The sequence below is a fragment of the Daphnia magna genome, linkage group LG4, assembly GCF_020631705.1.
Source record: "Daphnia magna isolate NIES linkage group LG4, ASM2063170v1.1, whole genome shotgun sequence".
Classification (NCBI taxonomy): domain Eukaryota; kingdom Metazoa; phylum Arthropoda; class Branchiopoda; order Diplostraca; family Daphniidae; genus Daphnia; species Daphnia magna.
This window is the reverse complement of record NC_059185.1, coordinates 1,799,181-1,819,888: the sequence shown is the minus strand read 5'-3', so window position 1 is coordinate 1,819,888 and position 20,708 is coordinate 1,799,181. Positions and strand designations below refer to the sequence as shown.

At 41.7% G+C, this 20,708-nt stretch overlaps 3 protein-coding genes and 1 long non-coding RNA gene across 5 annotated transcripts; 1 reads left to right on the top strand and 3 right to left on the bottom strand.

Annotated features, from left to right (window-relative positions):
• Positions 1-2,300: 2,300 nt before the first annotated feature.
• LOC116921201 lies at positions 2,301-3,225 on the bottom strand. Its single transcript, XR_004393095.2, has 3 exons — positions 3,067-3,225; positions 2,612-2,986; positions 2,301-2,524 (listed from the first exon to the last, which is right to left on the bottom strand). It is a non-coding gene; the product is annotated as an uncharacterized LOC116921201 (long non-coding RNA).
• An 869-nt stretch (positions 3,226-4,094) lies between these two features.
• Positions 4,095-4,691, bottom strand: LOC123471040 (protein BTG2-like). Its single transcript, XM_045171897.1, has one exon. It carries the CDS (start codon positions 4,689-4,691, stop codon positions 4,095-4,097), a length of 597 nt encoding a protein of 198 aa, XP_045027832.1.
• Positions 4,692-5,311: 620 nt separating this feature from the next.
• Positions 5,312-20,321, bottom strand: LOC116921199 (calcium uniporter protein, mitochondrial). The gene is made up of 8 exons (XM_032927459.2): positions 20,182-20,321; positions 19,040-19,139; positions 7,833-7,920; positions 7,352-7,452; positions 7,002-7,120; positions 6,757-6,903; positions 6,224-6,427; positions 5,312-6,157 (listed from the first exon to the last, which is right to left on the bottom strand). Exons 1-8 carry the CDS (start codon positions 20,239-20,241, stop codon positions 5,858-5,860), a joined length of 1,119 nt encoding a protein of 372 aa, XP_032783350.2. The 5' UTR covers positions 20,242-20,321; the 3' UTR covers positions 5,312-5,857.
• On the top strand, positions 11,810-19,045 carry LOC116921197. Of its 2 annotated transcripts, XM_045173143.1 has the most exons (3): positions 11,810-11,950; positions 16,115-16,249; positions 16,657-19,045. In XM_045173143.1, exons 2-3 carry the CDS (start codon positions 16,155-16,157, stop codon positions 18,605-18,607), a joined length of 2,046 nt encoding a protein of 681 aa, XP_045029078.1. In that variant the 5' UTR covers positions 11,810-11,950; positions 16,115-16,154; the 3' UTR covers positions 18,608-19,045. The 2 variants fall into 2 exon arrangements, with proteins under 2 accessions (XP_045029078.1, XP_045029079.1); XM_045173144.1 differs by lacking the exons at positions 11,810-11,950; positions 16,115-16,249 and adding an exon at positions 14,521-14,787.
• Positions 20,322-20,708: the final 387 nt, after the last annotated feature.

Sequence of the window (20,708 nt, the reverse complement as noted above, 5' to 3'; positions counted from 1 at the left end):
AAAGTTGCAAAATATTTCATTATGTGGAGAATGTCAATACAAATTTTGTTTTACATTAATTTTGAAAAACTTGTCTTTCATACTTTCTTTGTATTCACACTCTATACAATGTTGAACTTGGCACTCTTTTCTTTTCAGGATTTGACTTTTATCACTGCTGAGATGGTCAGCTGAGTTCTTGTACTGAGAATTTTGGGTGCCTTTGAATTATCGCCGACGAAATTCCAATCATGGAGATGGTAATTTACTGTTGTATATACTATTACAACATTTGCAACATTTATAATTGATTTTGAATTCAATCTTTATATATATCAGATGTATTGGAATGCATTTACAGATTTCAATTTAACTCTTTCGGGTATCGATCCCCAAACTTTCGGCGTGCATTGCCGATGCTCAACCGTTGAGCCATGAGTTATATTAAATTTTTCACTAATATTAGAGGGCACGAAAAGATAATAAAAGAAATAATACATGCATAAATAAGGCTCGTAAAATATAATGCTAACCTGAATAGCTTGAATTCAAGGATCATAGCTCTGTGCTAGAACGTTGGGTTACGGTTCGAAAGGTCTTGGGTTCAAATCCCGGCTGAAGGTTTACATTGAATGAAACGTTTGTTGTAATTTCATTGTGTCTATCAGATGGATTTATTGTGGAATTGTTCATAGGAAATTATCTTGAAACATGCTACAAAAATTATTCTAAGTCCGAATTTGTTGAACTCAATGAACGTGAAAATATAGACACTATATTTATATGACTCATGGCTCAGTGGTAGAGCATCGGCACCGCATGCTGAAGGTTTAGGGTTCAATTCCCAAAAAGAGTCTAAATAATTACTTCCCACATCGACAATTTCAGTTGAATATTTGTATATTTCAATCTCATACACACTTAGTACTGATTATGCAATTTGTATGAGATCGGATGACAATGATTAAAGTCCGCTGCTAAGTATTAAAGTAACATACGCGTAACAACGAGCCGATAAATCAAATTTATCAAAATTTGCTAATGGATATTATATTATCCATTGCTAATATATCCGTCCCATTACTTCGTAATGGGGAAGTTTCTCGACCCGACTGGCAGACGTGGAAGGTGGACACCTGGGAAGTCGGAGGCCCGGGACATCGGGAACCTCCTGGGAATCGAACCACGGACCTTAGAGTTGCCAGGCGAATGCGATACCTTCCTGGCAACCCCCCCTATATCCCCCCCATTGATATTTGATCCCCTATGTACAACTTTGCACAGTTACCTCAATGTGTTGAAGATTTAGATTTCTTAGAAGTATCTCTCATAGCTCAATGGTAGAGTGGTGGACTAGAACACAGTATTCGTTGGGTTCGAATCCCATCCAATTATAGTGGAATACATTGTTCATGATGGATTACATCTAGTGGAATATAACTTCCAAGGATGTAATCCATGGTGAAGATATGTAAATTACTTTAATTGTTTTTTCAAACAATAAATCGAGTATGATTAATTATCATAGTATGTTTTCAACTATACGTTCTTTATTTGAGTTGTAACGTTCCATTATATACGGCCAATACCACCGTTATAGAATAGGACTTTACAGATCTTTGGTAAAGGTCAACTTTAGTCTGAGATTTTATAACTTGTAAATCAGAATTATTTCCGAATAAATTGAAATTCTGCGAACGTATTATTTTTCCGATGGAATTTACATTGGTATGTAACTTGACTCTTTTAGAAATTGAACCCTAAACCTTCGGCGTACCACTCCGATGTTCTACCGTTGAGCCATGAGTCATACATTTTAAGTTTCAATTTTTACCAGGAGCTTAAATGTAGCTTGTTCATACTTGTAATAATAATTTAAAGTAGCCCTAGGAAAATTATTAAAACGCTTTTTACAGAGATAACGTCAATAAAGTGAATCAGCAAACATGTTGTGTGCTTTTTACCTCTGATGGGATTTGACCCACAAACTTCCAGCGCCACAATCAATTCTGTAAGGATTTAAACCCAAGGCGCTATACCCAAACAGATTTCGAACGCTAAATGGATAGAGAATCTGCATAGCTATCTACCAGAAACATTTTCCAGTCATGTTTAAAAAATAAGGCCGAAAAAATAAACCCGACTTTTCCTTTTTTTTTTTTAAACCTATTGCTATAAAAAACAAGATTTAGATTGGAATTTCAATGACAAAGTAAAACTCGAGTTCATTTTGATTCGAGAGTTATAGTTGATGAGTAATTCAAATTCAAAGTGGCTGTGATAAACCCACTTTGATTTCGCTTTATTCATAAATCGGTTAATTAATGGAAAAACTAATAATTTATTCGGAATTAGCAACCTATTTTGGTTTGAGGATGATCCAAATTGAGAAACACATCGACCTCTTTGAGCACCATATTGTTCAACGAGGAAATAGCTACTTCGCCTGCTAGGCCCACTGTGAACGATTTATCCACCTTCAGAGATTGGTGTTGACTTCCAGTAGATGTGGCGAGCGTCGCATTTGTTTTTTGGTTAAATAATCCTGTGAGAAATTCATAAATAATAATTTTAAAAATTATGAATGTAGAGTAGCTCTGAAACCAGAATTCGATATTTAAAAAATTCTTACTCTTTTGGCTATTCAAGTTAGCTACCAGATAAATCAAGCTTCTCAATAGGGTAGCAAAAAAAGTGTAGTTTTACAACACATTTGTTGTTTAGAATCAACGAATAAAAGCAGCACAAAGCCAGTCAACTATAAAATTAAGAGAACCAGAATTACTTCGCCCAACTTTACTATCTCATTGTTCTTGGCATTTGAAATTCTAGAATAATAACCTGTAATACTAAATTAACAATTAGTTCCAGCAAATTAAACTGAAGACTTAACAGATTCTCTAACCAACTCTCACAGCTAGATACTTTACCCCTTAACAGATCCATCAGCTGGAAACTGTAAATCTGCAATAGAAGCCATATGCAATACTCCACCGACACTTTTTCTCTGGATTTATGAAGGAATTTTGTACAATGCTATTAAATTAGAAACTCATGATACTTTTTCCATGAGAATTGAAAAGTTACCATGTTATTCTTGTGTACGTGCTATTTTAAAATATACGGATACAAGTAAAAAACCTATGTCCTTTCCGTAACTTTGTTCCACATCCCCTCCACGGGCTTCTACGCGTCATTACCACGCGAAGAATTGTAGCAGACTGATTTTCCGGCCAGACTAATAAAGTTTCAAACCCATCCACCAGATGCTGCTGAAATTCATTGCCTTGAAAAGTAGTCACCTTCACAACAAACAAAAAACACATCAAATTTCGTGATGCTGATAATATTTCAGATCTGAATTTCATTGCCAGAACAGAGACGCCTTCACAAATTCCCTTGGTAGATTCTAAGTAAAATCAGGACCTATGTGGGGCTTATTAGGGACTAAATAAGGACTTCGTGCAATATGTCGGCCTTAACTATAGGCCCTATAGTCGGGCTTACAATAAGGACGTCAAATCCAAGCGGCCCTTATTCTAAGCCTACGGGCTTTATTCCACATGTGAGTTTTTAACTGAAAAACCCAATCATACATAAAATAAGGGCATTAAATCCAAAACCCTCCTAATATACATGGGCTCAAAATAATCATTTTGATCCCAAGGATTTCGTGCAATGTGCTGTCCTTACATGTGGGAAGATGTATCCTGAACATGATCCATTACCACCAGAAAAGTGCAGTGAAAGTGACAGATAAGCAGTGTTCACAAGTAGAAAAACTACAAAACTTAATTATTATTTAAATTATTTATTGGTTGAATTACCTGTCCGCAAATGTGTGAAAAACAAATGCTTTAACAAATTTTGATTGCTGCACAGAATTTACATTCTTTCATCCTTGAGATAGCACAACTTTAAATGTTGTTTCCATTTTCCAACAATCTGACATAAACATAGTAATCTCGAGTAGCGTACAAGTCATCTCAACATTACTTTGTTTGACAGAAAGAAACAATCAAGGACGAAAGGTTTGAAAATCAAATCTAAATGGCAGTTTGTCGTGCAGACAACAAATGTCAAAAATAAAAAAAATAAAATGGCTCCTTATGGCGCTACGAGATCGGCATTGACGGCACAAGAAGCACTGGGAAGATGCGATGAAAGATCAACCGTGGTGCAAGGATCGATGAAGGAACCACACCAATTCCGTGCCGCGTAATAAAACAAAACTTGTGGCCCTCTCGGCAATCCATGGCGTGCATTCTCGGTTTCTGTTTATTGCTGTAGGGGCGTAAAGGAGCTGTGGCCATCGTTTTGTTCGACGCCAATTGTTCGTCAAAGGAAATGAGAGTACAGTGCGATCCATCATCCTCGCCAAAACGGTATGTTACTTTGTCCGGATCGATCCACACGGTCAGTTCCAAGGGCAGTTGAATGTCGTTGTAAGTCAAGCCGGCCACGATGACTGCAGTATCAATCAACGGTTCTTTATTGTTTGATGGATTTAACCGGATGCAACGGTACGCCTGGCCTCGATTTGGACTATCCGGATACCAGTGATGCTCGAATCGACTTGTCAATAACTGTTCAAAACAAACGACAAACTCGCGCCGTTTACGCTCTTCCACTCGCGATGAAATAAATCGAGCGAAGAATGTAGCCGCCTCTCTAGTTGCACGTCGCAGGATAGCTAATTCAGTGGGATGCATTTTTCAAAGATAGATTTTAAATGCTTTGAAGAATTGAAAATGTGAATCATCTCACCGTGTAACGTGTCGCTCTTTTTAGCTTGGCGGAAGAGTGGCGCGGCCTACAGCAAAGACCGTCCCGACCCCTTTCCGACGTCAATTTCCATTTTAATTCTTTTGAAGTCGACATTGTTCAGCTCGAATGAAAAGAAGACGTTATAACGAACGTTGTTCAAATGATGTTGGCTGCCTTTTTCGCGAAGAAAACTTGAAAGAAGTTGATCGTAACAAGTACCGCACTGAAAGAAAAATTTTGTTGATGAGACACGCGCTCCATCCTGCCGATATGATGACGGCAGTCACGTTCACATCCTTTCCTTATTGCCCGCTGGATAACATGAGCCTAGAGAGTGAGAAAAAAAAGGAAACAAAATGTAGCTGCTGTTAACAAGGTAAAAACAAATATCCTTTCTTTCCCCTCCACACGACGACGTGATTACACAAAGAGGAAGAGCTTTTACACAATAAGAGATACTCGGTCACTTGTCTAAAAATAAATACGAACCCGTGACGACAGATGAGATCGAAACTGTAAAACAAAGTTTTTTTGTTGTTGTTGTTGAAAATAAAATGCCGATTGATCATCATTCATGGATTGTGTATCACAGCTGAATTATAATCGTAAATAAAGGAAGATTGAAAATGTTTGGAAGGGGATAGAATTAGCGAAATATGAGCTACATATCCTTTTTTTTTTTCTTGTTGCTTGTTTTTTTCAAGAGACCGAAAGAGAGAGAAAAATTAATAATGCAGCCAAAGCACTAATTAACATGATCAATACTGAAGGAGGGGCAAAATGTATCAAAAAAATTCTTTCCAACACCGGAAGATTTAACAACAAGATTATACACACACTCGAATCTCGTTAGACTGGCAGGAGGACAGTAAATGCCTAGACATTTAATTAATGTTTTTTTCTTTTTTCTTTTCTTTTTGGTTGGCTCAAAATATTAAGAAATTAGTAACCAGAAAATTGTTATTATGCAATACATAACTTGTGCACTGTTGTCATGGGCGCTTGTCATGGCGACTGTTCAATATCGGTTAATAAACCGTTTTCGTTTTTTTTTGGGTTTTTATTTTTCATTTTTTTTTTTTTTTGCATTTTTAAGTTAATTTGCCTAGAATTATTGAGGTTTGGAAGTCCGCAACAGATTTTGAAGACGCAGTTGAGTCCGATTCCAAAGACTCGTGGCGACCAGCTGATGATCGCCACACGAGCCCATATCGGCCGGATCAAAAGGTTTGGTGCCCGTCGGGGGATGATGGACACGCAAAGGATCTCGCAATCGTTTTAAATCGTTCTCCACCTGGGCGATGCTGTTTTGAAGCCGATTATACTCGGCTACGTTCATCCCTACTTTCTTGGCTTTCTTGTGGAATTGCAACAAGTACTCGCGATCGCGAACATCGGGCAAAACGTATTCCTTAAAGAAACAAAACACACAGATTTGCAGCATTCAATTCACAATCAAAGAGTTTGCCATTCAAACCTGTTTGGTGAGGACGTAATAAGCGAAACAAGCGATCGATGTTCCGTACGTGACAAAGTAAGTGATGGGCTCCATAATATCCCAACTGTATTCCCACCAAGTGAGACGGGCCAAAGCACCAAATTGGACGCCCATCAGAGCTAAGCCGATCCACGTCATGGTGGCCGTTTTCCTTTCGGCACCAGCCATCACCAAGTTCTTCTTCTAATAGACGGGAAGAAGAGCATAATCAGCAACGCTTTTTCTCTTCATTGAAAACACACACAGAGAAAAAAAAAATAAAATGGAGTTGGCCTATTCAGCCATCGCTAAATGAATGGCATGAAATCGGATTAGACGCACGGGGCTCGTCGGGACCCGTTAATAAAGTTACACGCCAGTTCTTTTTCCTGCGAAAGAGGTCGAATGGAAAACAGGAGTTCTTATTTCCCTAGCGAGTAGTTTCTTATCCATCTCCAAAAGAGGAGACAATGGAACACGAAAGCAAACGTTAGTCTGTAAAAAGAAAAAAATTATTTTTTTTTTTGTTTTACTTGTTCCAAAGGAAGAATTTGCGATTGAAGTTGTTCCAGCTTGGCCATGAGATGTCGCTCTTTTTTCAGTTGGTGTTCGCCAACGTGCAGGGCTTCGTACAACTGCATCACTAAATTCTGCACGTCCGACAGCCTCTCCATTTCTTCCTGCGTGGAATTCAAATTTGTTTACTGTTGTGTGCGTTGCGCATTCAAACCAGAATGAAAGCTAAGCACAGACATTTTTAATGAAATAGATTTTGTACCCTAGAGATGCGTTCGCGAGGCGGTGATGTCACGCGATAGGAAACATCGTTAATGACGAGATCAAAGTCTTGTTCCATCAGCGATTCGATCGTATTCGATGCAGCAATTCTCGTTCCATCTTCAAAAAATAAAAAAGAAGAAGAAAGAAAAGCGATAAAATAAAACGGTAGAGTCACGAACTGCCATGGCATTCCACACACACACACCAAAAATTGGAGTGGCTTTCAAATGATACAAAACGTACACGTATCTCGTATCACGATGGCACTTTTTGCAGTGGGACAGGTGACGGAATAACAATTCGAATCACTCAACAAAAGAGAAAGGAAAACAGATTAGAAACCCTCACCGATAGTTTTCAAAACGACACGATCGATTCCCCGGTCTTCAGATCGTATTTGTTCCATCAGGTCGCCGACGCTGTGCGTGACGGGTCGCAACGAGAAGAGACTGGAAAAAATAATACACAAAGAAATGAGGAAGGCAAATCAAAACGGATTCAATTGATGCAAGGAATACATAAATAAATCAGGTCACGTTGTTATTATCATCGTCCACTAGTGGTGCGAATACAAAGCACTTTTATTCAAATAGGCTCTCCCCTATTCAATTGGCCTTCTTCCTGGGCATCCCCATTTTTCTCTTTTTTTAAATTTTTCTTTTTCCAGTGACACGCAAGCGAAAATTCTATAACACGGATGAGGCACACATTGAATAGATTGAGTGGGAAAAGAGGGCCGATAAAAATAAGGGGCAAAAGGGGATTAAAATGTCGAAGCAAACAACCATAAGAATGACTGAACGTCATCATTTGTTCCGAGTGTATTTACCAGAGCTCTTTCCTGGACGGCAGTGGCACAGTGAGTTGAGGCAGTCCACGTAGATACTCGACACTAACACCCAATTCTTTGGGTGCATCTGTGGAAAGGAATGTCAACAAAATAAATTGAGTTCGTGAAAATCCATCGTCGACTTGTGTCTGAATCAGAGCGAAAATCAAACAAAGGGTACACAAAACAAAATGGACGCGATATTGACAGCAGACGAACTGCGTTGCCAGACGATCAATAAAGTTAACCCAGCCGTTTAGGATATGGATACATTTCTGCGTTTCTCTTTTGATGTTTGAAAAGGTCGCACCTATCCGTGTCCCACACCAACGTGACAGACCTAATTACTATTACGGACTTACGTTATTGATCCATTCGATCTAGGCCCACCCCAAAGAAGAAAGAAGAAAAACGACAGGCTCGTTGCGCCATGTTACATTTGTTTAAGTATCGCCATCGAGTCGTGTGCGGTACGTTGGGACACCCATTACGACCATTAGCCATTCGGGAATGGATCAAATAAGGGCTCACACACGAACATAGATGTTGGTAGGAAAAAGAAGGGAAAAAAAAACAAGTTTGACGGAATCAATGGCCGTCTTGATTCGTGTGACTTTCCGAACGAAAATGGAAGCACGCACCTAGTTCTTTTATTTATTTTTTCGATTTTACCCAAGGCACTTTGATATGAAAATAACAATAAAAAATAACCCTATCCGGTCACGAGTGTGTAAACCAAAATAAAAATTTTTTTTGAGGCGAGAGAGAGAGAGAAGTTTAGACCACGGTGGTAAAGCGACACACGATCGATGTTGCAGCGGGCGTCCGGATTGGCTTTTCAAAGTTACTCGATCATAATTTCAAGCAGTGGCCGTTGTGACTCTCCAACTTTTCCAACATCGTAATTTACTATCACAATAATTAGGTAATCCCTCCCTATTTTGAAAATGTTTGAGAGAGAGAGAGAGAAAAATTTATTATTCATATACGGAAAGAGGGGGTCCGTGTTCACGCCGTTCACTTCATTTAAATAAAAATAATAAAAGCACAGTAGGGGGACACCGATTTCATTCGCACCATAAAAGACAACAACGATGGAATAGACGACATTATTTACAGTCGTCATTCCTACCGCAACCCTTCTCATTATTTATTATTATTTTTTGGCCAATGTCTGTAAGAGAAAGAAAACCAGTCCCGGTAGGACAGGTCGCCATTGGCAATTGTCCAAGGGTGTGCGCGAAGTGAAAGATAACCAAATGCGAATTGAATCGTGTGAGATTGACATAACCATGTTCAAGCTTATCAGCCCAATCACGTTTTTGTACCATAAATGAAACTGAAATAAATATGATCGATTTTCTTGAAATTTAAAGCCAAACAATTGCGCTATCGAATCTCTCGAGCAGGAGGAATGGTTACATTTAGGAGAAAAAGGAATCCACCCAACAATGAAAAGAGAGAGAGAGAGAAGAAAAGAGGGACAGACGGGAAATAAATAAAGCATGTTCGCTATTTGCCCGATGGCTAGAAAACTTTCTCCTCGGTATATGTGCGTATGCAGCCATCGTGTCCGTTCGTGCGTTCGGCCGGGAGCAGCACCCAACGCGGAAAGAAATAAGGAAAGAGGTACACAATGGCCGTCGACCTCATTTTTCTTTTTCTTTTTTAAAAGACATTCTTTTCCCTTTTTGTTTTCTTGTTGCAAGTATAAGTTTTGATCGTTGTTGTTAGCGAGTGTATACGCGACACATTGTAACAAGAACAACATCGCAAATAGCAAGATCCGATGTGACGCGCTGCGCGAGGATAAAACAGCGGCAAGATAAATCATATTTGTTGCTTTAGATGACGTGAAAATACAATGACATCTGCGAGCCAAAGGCGATATGTCAACCACCCGCTATTCGAATCTTTCTTTTTTAAAAAAACAAACAAATCTAGGTTGTTGTAACGTGTTCAAGCTACTTTGATTGCAATAAAAAAATAAACAAAAGAGAATGACAATCAAAATTCTTTTCATTTTGATGGAGGGAAGCGCTGGCCGCCCGTTCAAAATTTCAGAACAATCTGGCAACGTGTTGCGACATTCAGTTTCTCTCCCGTTTTTTTTTGTTTAAATATATGCAAAAAGAAAATCTATTTTTACATCTCAAACAAGAGGATATGATGAATTGCGAAGCTTCTTGTTATCGAAAAAAAAAAAAAAATGGTTTCGTTTAATTTTTGTTCCAGCCACACACATCACCTGGTTGGTGGTTACCGAACGCTTTCTCATTTGAACTGAATTGAATTTCTCTTCAACTTTTTTTTTTTTTTCTTTTATTATTGTTGTTGCCAGTTCCATTGAAAATGAAGAATTCCTTTTTCCCGGCCACTAAATTTCAGATTTTAACATTCCATTTTTGTTTGCCCGTGTCAAGAATTCTAAAAATACGAGTTTCCTTTCTTTGGAAATAAAGAAAAAATGCCATTTTCCCCCTCGCCATTCAAAACTGTTTAGGAATTTTCTTCTTTACGATTCGCATCGGGTTGTCGTCATAGTGACCAAAAAGGCTCCATCAATGTCGACCGTAAAGGCCAAAAGGCGAACACGGGGCAAGAAGCGATTCAACACGTTAGCCGACTTTGAACGACGCTCCATAAATCTTTAAACAAAAATTACATTCCCCTTTTTCTCTTTCCCGAACGATGCAGTACTACTACTACGATGGATTGATCTTTTTTTTTTTCAATTCAATGTGCTTCTAATTCGTCCCGACAAACAAAAGGGGAGCGCGTGACGTGAATTGAACTGCATTCAAAACAATGATGAATAACTCTTGACAGCATAAATGAACTCTGTAACAAAACAAAACATGATTTCCTCTTCTTTTCTAACTGGACGCACACGCACGCACACAATCCTTAATTTAAAAAGTAAAAAAAAAACGGATAATGTTCTGTTACATATTCCGTATCGTTTAAACAGAAGAAGGGAAGAAAAACGAAGCGACAGGAATGAAAACATCACGGCAAAAATGGGGTGGGAGGGGGAGGAAAAGAAAGGAATGCATGTGTGCTTTATTAATGCACGTACCTCACACAACATGTTACAGATGCCTGAGCTCCCCCACATATGTTTGTAACGGGACGTGCTGGATCGTAACCGCAGCCCAGCAGGAAACCAGGTCGATTTTTATGCGCCTACTTGATGATTATGTTTGTTTATTTTTCAATCTCTATTTTTTCTTTTCTTTGTAAAAAACAGAAAAAGAGGAAATCGTAAAAGCCATCAATAAAAAAAAAAAAACCTGATGGTTCGATTGCACTAAATCGATTTCACGAAATACCTTAACGAACCGGATTTTTGTTTGGTTTTCGGCCTAATCAAAGGGACACCAATTGAACTGCAGTCTACACGCAGAACAGACACACTCGCCTGAATAAATAAGAGTTCTCTTTCTAGGATAAATGTATAGAAAAAAAAAAAAAAAGGTGTGTGCGCATTTTGGGAGAGGGGTTTTTTGACCGGCTGACAAGTGTGATGACTCATAACGGGACGGCGATATCGTCAAGAACGTGTTCCAGAATCTGTCGCCATGTTTTTTCTTTCTTTTTTAAACAAATCGTCGGAATTTGAAAATCCCAAAAAAAAAAAAATGTTGGAGAACTCGAAACAAAATTGATTGATTCGTTTCACGAAAATCTTAAAACGAATCTCGGAAATTTCGCATTTGGCGCCGATTTGTTCTTTTTATTTGCGACCGCACACCAAATGGCAACTGGGAAATTTATTTTTCTTTAAAAAAAAAAAATAAAATAACGGGAATTGAGGCCGCTAATGTTGCGGCGGCGATAGAACAGATGGTCCAGCACCGAGACTGTTGCTACCCTCATTACACACGCACCCCATTTCTATGTACCTTCTTCATCTGTCGTCTCCTCTTTTCTTCTTCTTTTTCCAGAGCACACAACCAACGCAAAATTCAAGTGCAGTCGATCAACGCATCCCGTCGTGATCGTTCGCTTCTTCATAATCCCATACCAATTGGTAATAGTGCGTGATTTGTTTCCGTGATTCGTGATTCTGCGAGGCTACTCTTCATCGCCATTTTCATCGCACATTTGCGGAAACGGTAAGCTCATTTCCTCAATTTCTTTTTGATTTATTGGTGGCTGTATATTTCCATTTCGGGGGGCGCATCCGCCAATTAAATCGGGAGCTGCATCGATTCCATCAAATGAGCCATTGACGCGCGCGCGCTATTAGCCGTTGGGCAAATGAATTTCTATTTACTATATTTACTAGCCAATTTCTGTAATGTCCGCCTCTTTCGTTTGGCAATTTTTGCGGCAGCCAATTTCTCCTGGACGTGTGTAGACCCTGTGCGCACCAAAGGGCCTCTTTTCACCTGCGCAATTCGATTCGGTTCATTAGCAAATGAATTCCATCATTTGAAACAACGAGAAAGTGAATCAAGAGAACCAGAAAATTACAAAAAGAAAAACTACCACCCTGGACGTGTGTCGTAAGGACGCAGAAGACAATGAAATTTTACAAAAGTTAATGCTCGATATTAGTCGTACTGCAATTGTAGGTGAGAGACACACTTTCGATTGCATCGGTCTAATCATTTAATGGCGCGGAGAAAGCCAGTGGACCATGTTCATTGCCACTTCATCTTTCATTTTCTTAGAAAGTTAACACCCCCCCCCCCCAAAAAAAAAAAAAATCGAACCTCATAAAAATAAGAACATTTTCCTATTTGATTTCTAATACACTCTGCCCGCGGGAGTCGTCATGTCTTCCATCGTGAACACACACACGAAACGAAATCAACCGGCAAAAACAAACATTTTTTTTCAAAAATAAAAGAAGATTTCCATCCCTCTCGTGTTTTCCTTATTCGATGAAATTTCGTTCCATCTCGTGTCTTGTTGGTTATTTTTGTTTTTTGTTTCTTCGTTAAGTGGCACCAGCAGCAGCAGCAGTCGGGGTAAAGAAGCGGGTCAAACTCTCACCTGCGGGCAACCCTTAAAAAATCAAAAACGTTTTGACCTACCTGCTGCTGCTGCTGACTATACTTCTCATGGTAAATCAAATACCTTTTTAATCACAATCATCTGGCGTTGTGCGTGCGTGCAGGCAAAAATATTTTTTATCAAATTCTTTAAATAAAATAAAAAAAGAAGAAGATGCCGTTGGGGTCGCGATCGATGAGAGAAAGTTAACCCGGAGAAAGAGAAGGGGAACGGGAAAAAGAGAGAAACCAAATGGACATTAACATACAACACACACACACAGGTGGAAACATCACGCCGAGTTCCCTTTTCTTTTTTGTTTTGCTATGCATAAAATGAAACGACCCGCAGCATCCGAAAAGAAGATGGCGCTCGATTGGGGGTAGCACGCGATGCATTTGACCTCAATGCAATTCCAATGTCGCCAAAAAAGAAAAACGAAAGAAAAGGGACACAAATCACGTGCTCTTCCGCTATTGGAACATCTTCTTTTTCGCTCACCAAGAAGCGCCCCATAAAGTCCCCATCCTTGATCGGGCCCCATTACTGTGAATACATTTCATGATGGATGAAGACTGCGATGATGGAGATACGCGCACCATCCGTGTGTGTACGTGTGGAGAAAGTTCACACACACACACACACACAAAACGCGTTATACCCGATACCAAAAGAAAGAAAAAAGAGCCCGGGCCCTTTTTTCTTTGCTATTAACCCACTAAAAGGTAGGAGGAGGATGGGGGGAAGAGAGTGGCGACGGGACGGGATTTTTCAAACTCGGTATACGTTTACATATACCTGCGTTGACCTGAAGAACCTGTTGGGAAGTTACGGTGCTACTCCACCTCTTTGGTCTTTTGAAAGAAAGTTTGGAAGAGAGTTTTTGTTTTGTTTTTTTTCTTTCTTCTCTTGCACCGACAGCAGGTGAAAATGTTGTTTAAACGATTGAGGCTAATTTTATTGAACATCATCCAAGAAAACTGCGAAGAAAAGGTGAAAGAAAAATCGTAAATTGGGTAGCCCAAAAAGATTTTTTTTTTTTTTTTTGAAATCTCTGCGTGATGCCAAAATTCCATAACGTATTGGAGTGTTTCGAAATTCGATCCATTTCGTATTGAATCCAATCCCCTTGAAACAAAAAAAAAGGAATTCTAAAAACAAAAAACAAAGTGGTCGTGACCAACCTGTCACGATTAAAGCTCATCACATTTTCCCGTGGAATTTTAAAACCACTCCCCCCCCCAAAAAAAAAAGACAAACACAAAAATGTTTGAATTTACGAGTTAGAACTAAAACCTAATAAACGTTTCAAATGTTCCATCCACATCTTGTTTCATAGGTCATTTTGGAGACACACACACACAAAGAGAAAAGAGATACCAAGAGAAAGTCTCTACCCCGCCAAATCACAAGTGACTCCCCCCCTGTTCCAGGCTATCCGTACATACCTGCCTTTTAAAGCTTTTGCCTTTTTTTCTTTATTTTTTTACCTTCTTAATTGTACACGAGTTTAAAAGATAGGTAGTATAGTAGTAGTTGTAGTAGTAGTCACAAAATCTCTCCCTCCCCCAACCCTCCCTCCCCCCCTGCACTCCCTCCCTTTCGCTCCATTCACGTCTCCGCCCTTTTGCGCTCCATCGGCGGAGGTGATGGCGGTGGCTACACGCACACACAAATAGGTGGCCTCTTTTCACCTGACGAACCAGTCGCATCGACACCTGCGCGTCAGCAACAACTCGACCGTGGCTCCTTCAATTTCACTTGACAAAAAAATCTCCACAAAGAGAAACAAAAAACATTTTCTGTTCAGAGTCCGGGGGGAGGGCGCCCAAATCTTTTCAAGTGGATTTTTTGCGGTTTTTTTAAATAAATTCTTCTGGACGCCATTGATTCTGGGATTTATCGCAACAGTTTCTTTTCTTTTTTAAAAAAGGAAACTTCATGAATTCCGGTAAGTTCACCTTTTTGAATTCCAACACCTGTAAAACCACGTGGTTTAATTGCTCAATGGTAGCCACCATTTTGATTTCTTGGCCTCAAGTGACAAAGTGTGTGTGTGTGTGTGTCCTCCTTTGTCTTGTCACGCGGGGGGGCTTTTTGATGAATCAACTATCAATCACGAGATGCATTTAATTTCGTCGACTGTCCGACATTTTGGATTGCCAAAAAAGAAAAGAAAACAAAAGAAAATCGAAGTTTAGTCAGTTCGATCGCAGTCGGGCCAGTTGGTGGATACGTTATCCTTATTTCTTGTTGAGCATCTCTTAACGATTACGATTCAATTACACGTTACACGTCCTTCTTTTCGCCTTTGCCTTCAAACAATTGGCGATCGTGTTACGCGAGAAAGAAAGACGATCCGAGGGAGAGAACAAAAAAATTAGAAGAAGAGACGAAATTATTCCAACCGAAAAGAAAAAAAAAGGGATGGCGTCGTGTGCCGTCGCAACGGATTCACCACCGTCGTATCACGAAGCCATGGCGACGGTCAGAGACGTCGGAAAGAGCAGTTGCTTCGTGACTGGATGGCCGTGCGCACCGTCTGCTGCCGTTGTCACGTCGAACCCTTTCGTAAACATGTTGGACGATAGCCGTCCGCACGCATCCGGCAAAAGTGTCACGACCAATCGGGGTCCCTTTGGACGAACGGGCCGACGGCGTGCCGTCCGCCCCGTTCAACCCGATTTGAATCACGGTCTAGACCCGACCAAAATCAGACAAAGGATCGTTTGCAAACAGGGTTGCGGCTGTTTTGATCTTTTGCTCAGCCTTTTCGGTCCCTAAAAAGAAAAAAATTGTTTTCCGCCATTTTGTTGTTGTTGCCCGTCAGCATTTTATTTCATTTTTTGTACCCAGTGAACAAAACAAACCTAGAAGTATTCATTTCATCGTATCATTCCCACACACACCCAACCTAACGGCTTAAAATTACAGACAAAACGCGCGTGCCTTTTTCTTTTTCGTGTTATTTGCCGGAAGGCCGGAAGTCTCCATGTCCCTTTTTTTTTTCCCACATTGAAAAAAAAAAGACACACATTTAGGTCACTGCTATTATTCAACAACGAAGGCGAAATAGAAGGAGGGGGGAGGACAAAAGACACGGGGCTTTAGCACAGCGTGTGAATGGCAATTTGATGGAACGCGAGACGGCCCAGATTAGATTTAAAAAAAATTTTAGATGGACCAGTTTGTTTAAAATTCTTTCCTTAAAAATTCCGCAATTTAAAACAAAAAAACAAACAATCCACCAATGCAAAAAAAAAAAAAAACAAAAACAGGTTATTGCCTGCGTTTTCGTCGTGTGCAAACAGAACCGGAATGGGACGACTACGACGCGGTCATAGTTTGGAAGTCATCTTCGAAGACGAGACGACGGAATTCCAGCCATCGATCGCCCGGCTAGAAGAAGAAGAGTACGGCCCCCCCCCAAAAAAACCAAACGAAAACCTTGTGTCTCTTATCTTTATTAAATCTACTTTCTTCTTCCGTCCGCATCCGCACTGGATTAAAACACGACCCCCCCCCCCCACACACACACACGAACACACGTCATGTTTTTCTTTTCTTTTCTTCCGTTAGAGTTTTTGTCTCGAAATTCCCTGGGCACACTCTAAATCCCCTCCCCCCTCCCCCTTTTTTTCACATTGTCCCGCGGGATATTTTGTCCGGCTTGGTGTACATTTCGGCTACTTGTTCATTTCCCGGGCTTTTTAATTGATTGGCTTTCTCTTCCTCCTCTTCCCATCCCCCATCCCTCTCCTAAATTTGTGTTTTTGTTTTTTTACTCTAATTTTTAAAAAAATTTATAATAATTGATTAGATTGACCGATGAGTGGAAGAGTTACCGTCGACTGAGCCGACGCCAAATTCTCGTCCAGCAGCAAGAAGAATTCCACGAGCCGTCCGTCCAGGTGACGCTGTGCTCGCAGTGTTGCCTCGCCACCGAAATGCATGACGCGTCTCAGAAAGCGGACACGACGCCGAGCGCGTCTCAATTGTTCGTCGGTGGCGGCGGCCGACGCCGCAATTCCACCTATTTAGCGCTGGCGTGCGCCAACGCCGTCAGCCAGGGCGCCATGACGCGCAGCCTCCGCCAAATGTTTGAAAGTCAGCCGGTCCGCGAGACGCAGCCGCTGCTCAGCCGCGCCGAAATCAAACAGCAAATTCAAGCGGCTCGATTGCGGCGCAACAGCATTGCCGTCCTCTATCCGAGCAGCAACAGCCAGTCGCAATCCGACATCGTAACAGCCGTTCCGGCTGTCGTCGTCGACGCTGTTGCGGCCGCCGCTCCCAATCAACCGACGCTCGTTCCCTTTGAATCGTCACCTGTCCAATCGGCTGGCCCGATGGACGACGCCGCCGATGCGCCGACCGATGCGACAACGTCGCAAATTTGCATCCGCTGCGATAAATGCTCGTCGATTTTGACCAGCTCGCCCGTCGCACTGTCCGTCGTCATCAACAACAAGAGGAACGTTTCGGCAACGCAGCCGCCGCTTGTTGCCGAAGACAAGATGGAAATCGAAGAAAAAGAACAAGAACAAGAAGAAGACGTGCCAGAACGCAATCTGTCGGCCAGCAAATTTCCGATTCCGACCAATCGCGAAGTGTTGGAGGAGGAACTGCCCAAGCCGGACACGGTCAAAAAGGCGCGCTGCCTATTCGAGTCGAGTTTCATCGAGGCCAACAAGAATAGCGGCAGCAATTTCAGCACGTTGCAGCACGTCAAATCCAACCCGTCCAGCAAAATTTTGCGATCCGAATCGAGCATGACGCTGGATCGAGCCGGCGGCCGCAGCTCTTCGGCGGCCGGCCGACCGCCCTTCCGCTGGCCGTCGAGGCAGGAGCACATGCGCAACCGATCGCCGTCGCCTTCGCCCTCGCCGTCGCCCATCCCGGCGCTCCACTTGCCCGTCAAGTCGCACAAAATCGCGTCGACGACGCTGCCTTCGTATTACCGCAGCTCTCCGTCGCTGACGCAGTACCGATCGTCGCGCCACTCGCTCCACTCGACCGACGTTGAAAGCTACGCCTCGGAAGGCGCAAGCGATTGCTGGAGCAGCGATTTGGAGAGCGAGGCGAGCTATTCGTCATCGGGCCGCGATGACTTGTCTGACAGCCTGGACGGCATGCGCTACATATCTCCGGATGTCATGGAAAAGATCCGCTCTTACGGCATGACTCTCACTTTTGTCAACGGCAAAATGGTTGACGAGGATGAAGAAGACCAAGACGACGAGCCGCAAATCATTGCCAAAGAGGCTGCAACGCGCAAAGTCGTGCAATCGATACGCTCTGCCGGACAGAGCCAACCGATACCGGCCCAGAAAATATGCCAACCTCCTCCGGCCGTCGCTGAACCCCAGCCGCCCAAAGCGATGAAACAACAAGATGCGAGCAGTCCGCAGCCTCGCATTGTGGCCTGCCTTCCCAAACAGGAAGCTGAAAAGTCGGACAACAACAACAAGACAAACAGCAACATGAAAGTGCAATTCAACAACAAGATGCGACACAGTTCCGGCGAGTCGTCGGCCAGCTCGGGCGTTAGTTCCGGGACCAACGCCGGAAGCGACGGCAGCGAGTACGGCAGCTCGCCCTTCGCCAGTTTGAAGCGCACCAAGTCGGCCAACGCGGACCACACGGTCGAACGCAGCCCGTCGCCCGGTCCGCGCCAATCGGGAACTCGCAAAGCCGTTGGCTCCTCCCCATTCGGATGCTATTCCGTCGTTTATAGCTTCAGCGCTTCCGCACGTAGCCCCATGTACGTTTGAAAATTTCCACCCCAAAATATTTGACTTCCGATTCGCAGCTTTTCTTCCCATTTTTTTTTATTCCTCATGTTTTAACATTTTAAGCAATTCTCAAAAAAAAAAACCAAAAAAAAAGTCATCCGGTTTGGGTTTTTTAAATCCGCAGGCGCGCAATTTTCCACAAAGTTTTTTAAAAAATATTACATAATAAATAATTGCAAATTTATATCCTATATTTTAGAAAACATGCCCAAATGTAGTCTCCCCTCCGCAAGCCATTTGTACCCATCCGCATTGGCGGAAGAAAAAAGAAAAAAAAAACAAGTATTTCTTATATAGCGACGCGTGCATATAATTAATAATTAAATTCCCGAGATGAAAGAAAAAGACATTTGACAATTCGATGAAGACGAAGGAAAAAGATAGAGAAAATACAATGAACGGATGACTCACTTTTAATGGAATTCTTGTCGGTATTTAATGAGTTCTCCGCTGCGGCGCTGCTTGTAGAACAAGACCGGACGATGGCCCATACAGGCGAACGGAAGACGGACTGTCGATAAAAAAAAAAAAAAAAAGAATGTGACATAGGAAATAAGATACAACTTGATTATTATCTTAGGAATTGGTAGAAAGTAACGGAGACATGGGCAAGTTCTATGCGTTATTGATTTCTGTCTTTTCTTATCTCTGTCCCGATTTTTACCGCATCGTCTTGTCAGCGTGAACGGGAAAAAAATCGTTTTTTTTTTTTATTGGACGCGGAGGTTTCGGAAAAGGACATCAGAATAGATGGTTCATTAACACTATTATTCACAAGCGCCAAGAAAGAAAGAAAAAAATAAAAAACGGACCGCACCCTCCTCCTTCTCTGCGGGATTCGTTTGGCAGATGGACGGTGAGGGATCGATGTAAACCCGCATGCCAAGAATTGTGTTGTACCCGAGATCAAATAAGATTAGGACCACTCCACACAAACACACACACACTATTATGTGTGTGTGTGTATTCTCCATTTTTTTGGGGGGTTTTGTTTTCAAACTTGATCCTCAACCAATTATTTTAATTCGACTGAACCACTTCCGCACGCGGCTGCGTGAGTCCTATCGTAATTCCGTGTGGGACGTTGGTATAATCCACCACACCCGTAGGCATTTTTTGTTTTAAAAAAGAGCAGTCGATGCATTTTTATCAGTTACGACTAGTAATAAAAAAGAAAAGAAGAGGAGGTTTTCCTTGTTGGGCAGAGTGCCAGTGTTTTTTGAAAGCAGCAAAATAAAAGAACTATTCATAGCCTGCGAGATGAGATGCCGACCTTATGTGTCATTTACAAACACAGAGTTAATCAGTGGCTCCGGTCGCTTCTGCGAGTTGCCTCTCGTGTGAAATGGGAAAGAGCGAAAATTAGGAGGAATAGAGTTTTGAAAGAAGGAGAGAGAGAGGCACAGTTGCAAACGATGTAAACAGGCCCCAACAAAGATGGAGGCCGCGTGGAAGTTTCAAGAGAAACTGGTTGCCTTGGGCCTCTGGAAATACTCAGACCATGTCTAGCATGCACGAATTGAGCCTTGAGTATGTAAAAATAAAATACGTACCTGTGACCAGTCGATTGGATGGCTGAATTTCAGCGTAACACGAGCTCGGTTGGCTATCATGTTTCCGAAAAAACGTCACTCAAAGAATTATTGAACTTGAAGAATGAAATGTATGCTCGCGTTGGAGGTAAATAACAACACTGGATATGGGGTGAAAAGCTGTTGGGCAAGGGAGGAAGAAAAACGAAGGTGGAAAGCTGAAACCCAGCAACACAAGTTACCAACCACACACCTCACGGCCTCACGTGCAGACCGTCGTCTGAATAGCCTTGGGGGGTGAGACTGGTGAATCAGTCACGAATCGAAAGTTCACTGCGCCTGTGCAACTATTTCTTTGGTTGTTGTTCTCAAAGCGCAAACTCACGATCAACTTCTATTTCATTCACCGAAATCAGACTTGAACATGGACTCATCTCCCTTGGATGTGTCAAACGTGTAGCACTTGAAACATAAACGGTTTCACTTTCGATCAGCACTTTGATCGGGCAGTGAAACAGCTGACTTTAAAGATAAACAACTTTCAACGT

Coding starts and splice junctions, on each gene's coding strand:
- LOC123471040 (XM_045171897.1), bottom strand. CDS start 4,691: ATGCATCCCACTGAATTAGCTATCCTGCGACGTGCAACTAGAGAGGCG.
- LOC116921197 (XM_045173143.1), top strand. CDS start 16,155: ATGGGACGACTACGACGCGGTCATAGTTTGGAAGTCATCTTCGAAGAC. Junction 16,250..16,656: donor GCCCGGCTAGAAGAAGAAGA/GTACGGCCCCCC, acceptor ATAATTGATTAG/ATTGACCGATGAGTGGAAGA.
- LOC116921199 (XM_032927459.2), bottom strand. CDS start 20,241: ATGATAGCCAACCGAGCTCGTGTTACGCTGAAATTCAGCCATCCAATC. Junction 7,121..7,351: donor TGTCGTTTTGAAAACTATCG/GTGAGGGTTTCT, acceptor TATTTTTTGAAG/ATGGAACGAGAATTGCTGCA. Junction 6,158..6,223: donor ATTACGTCCTCACCAAACAG/GTTTGAATGGCA, acceptor TGTTTCTTTAAG/GAATACGTTTTGCCCGATGT.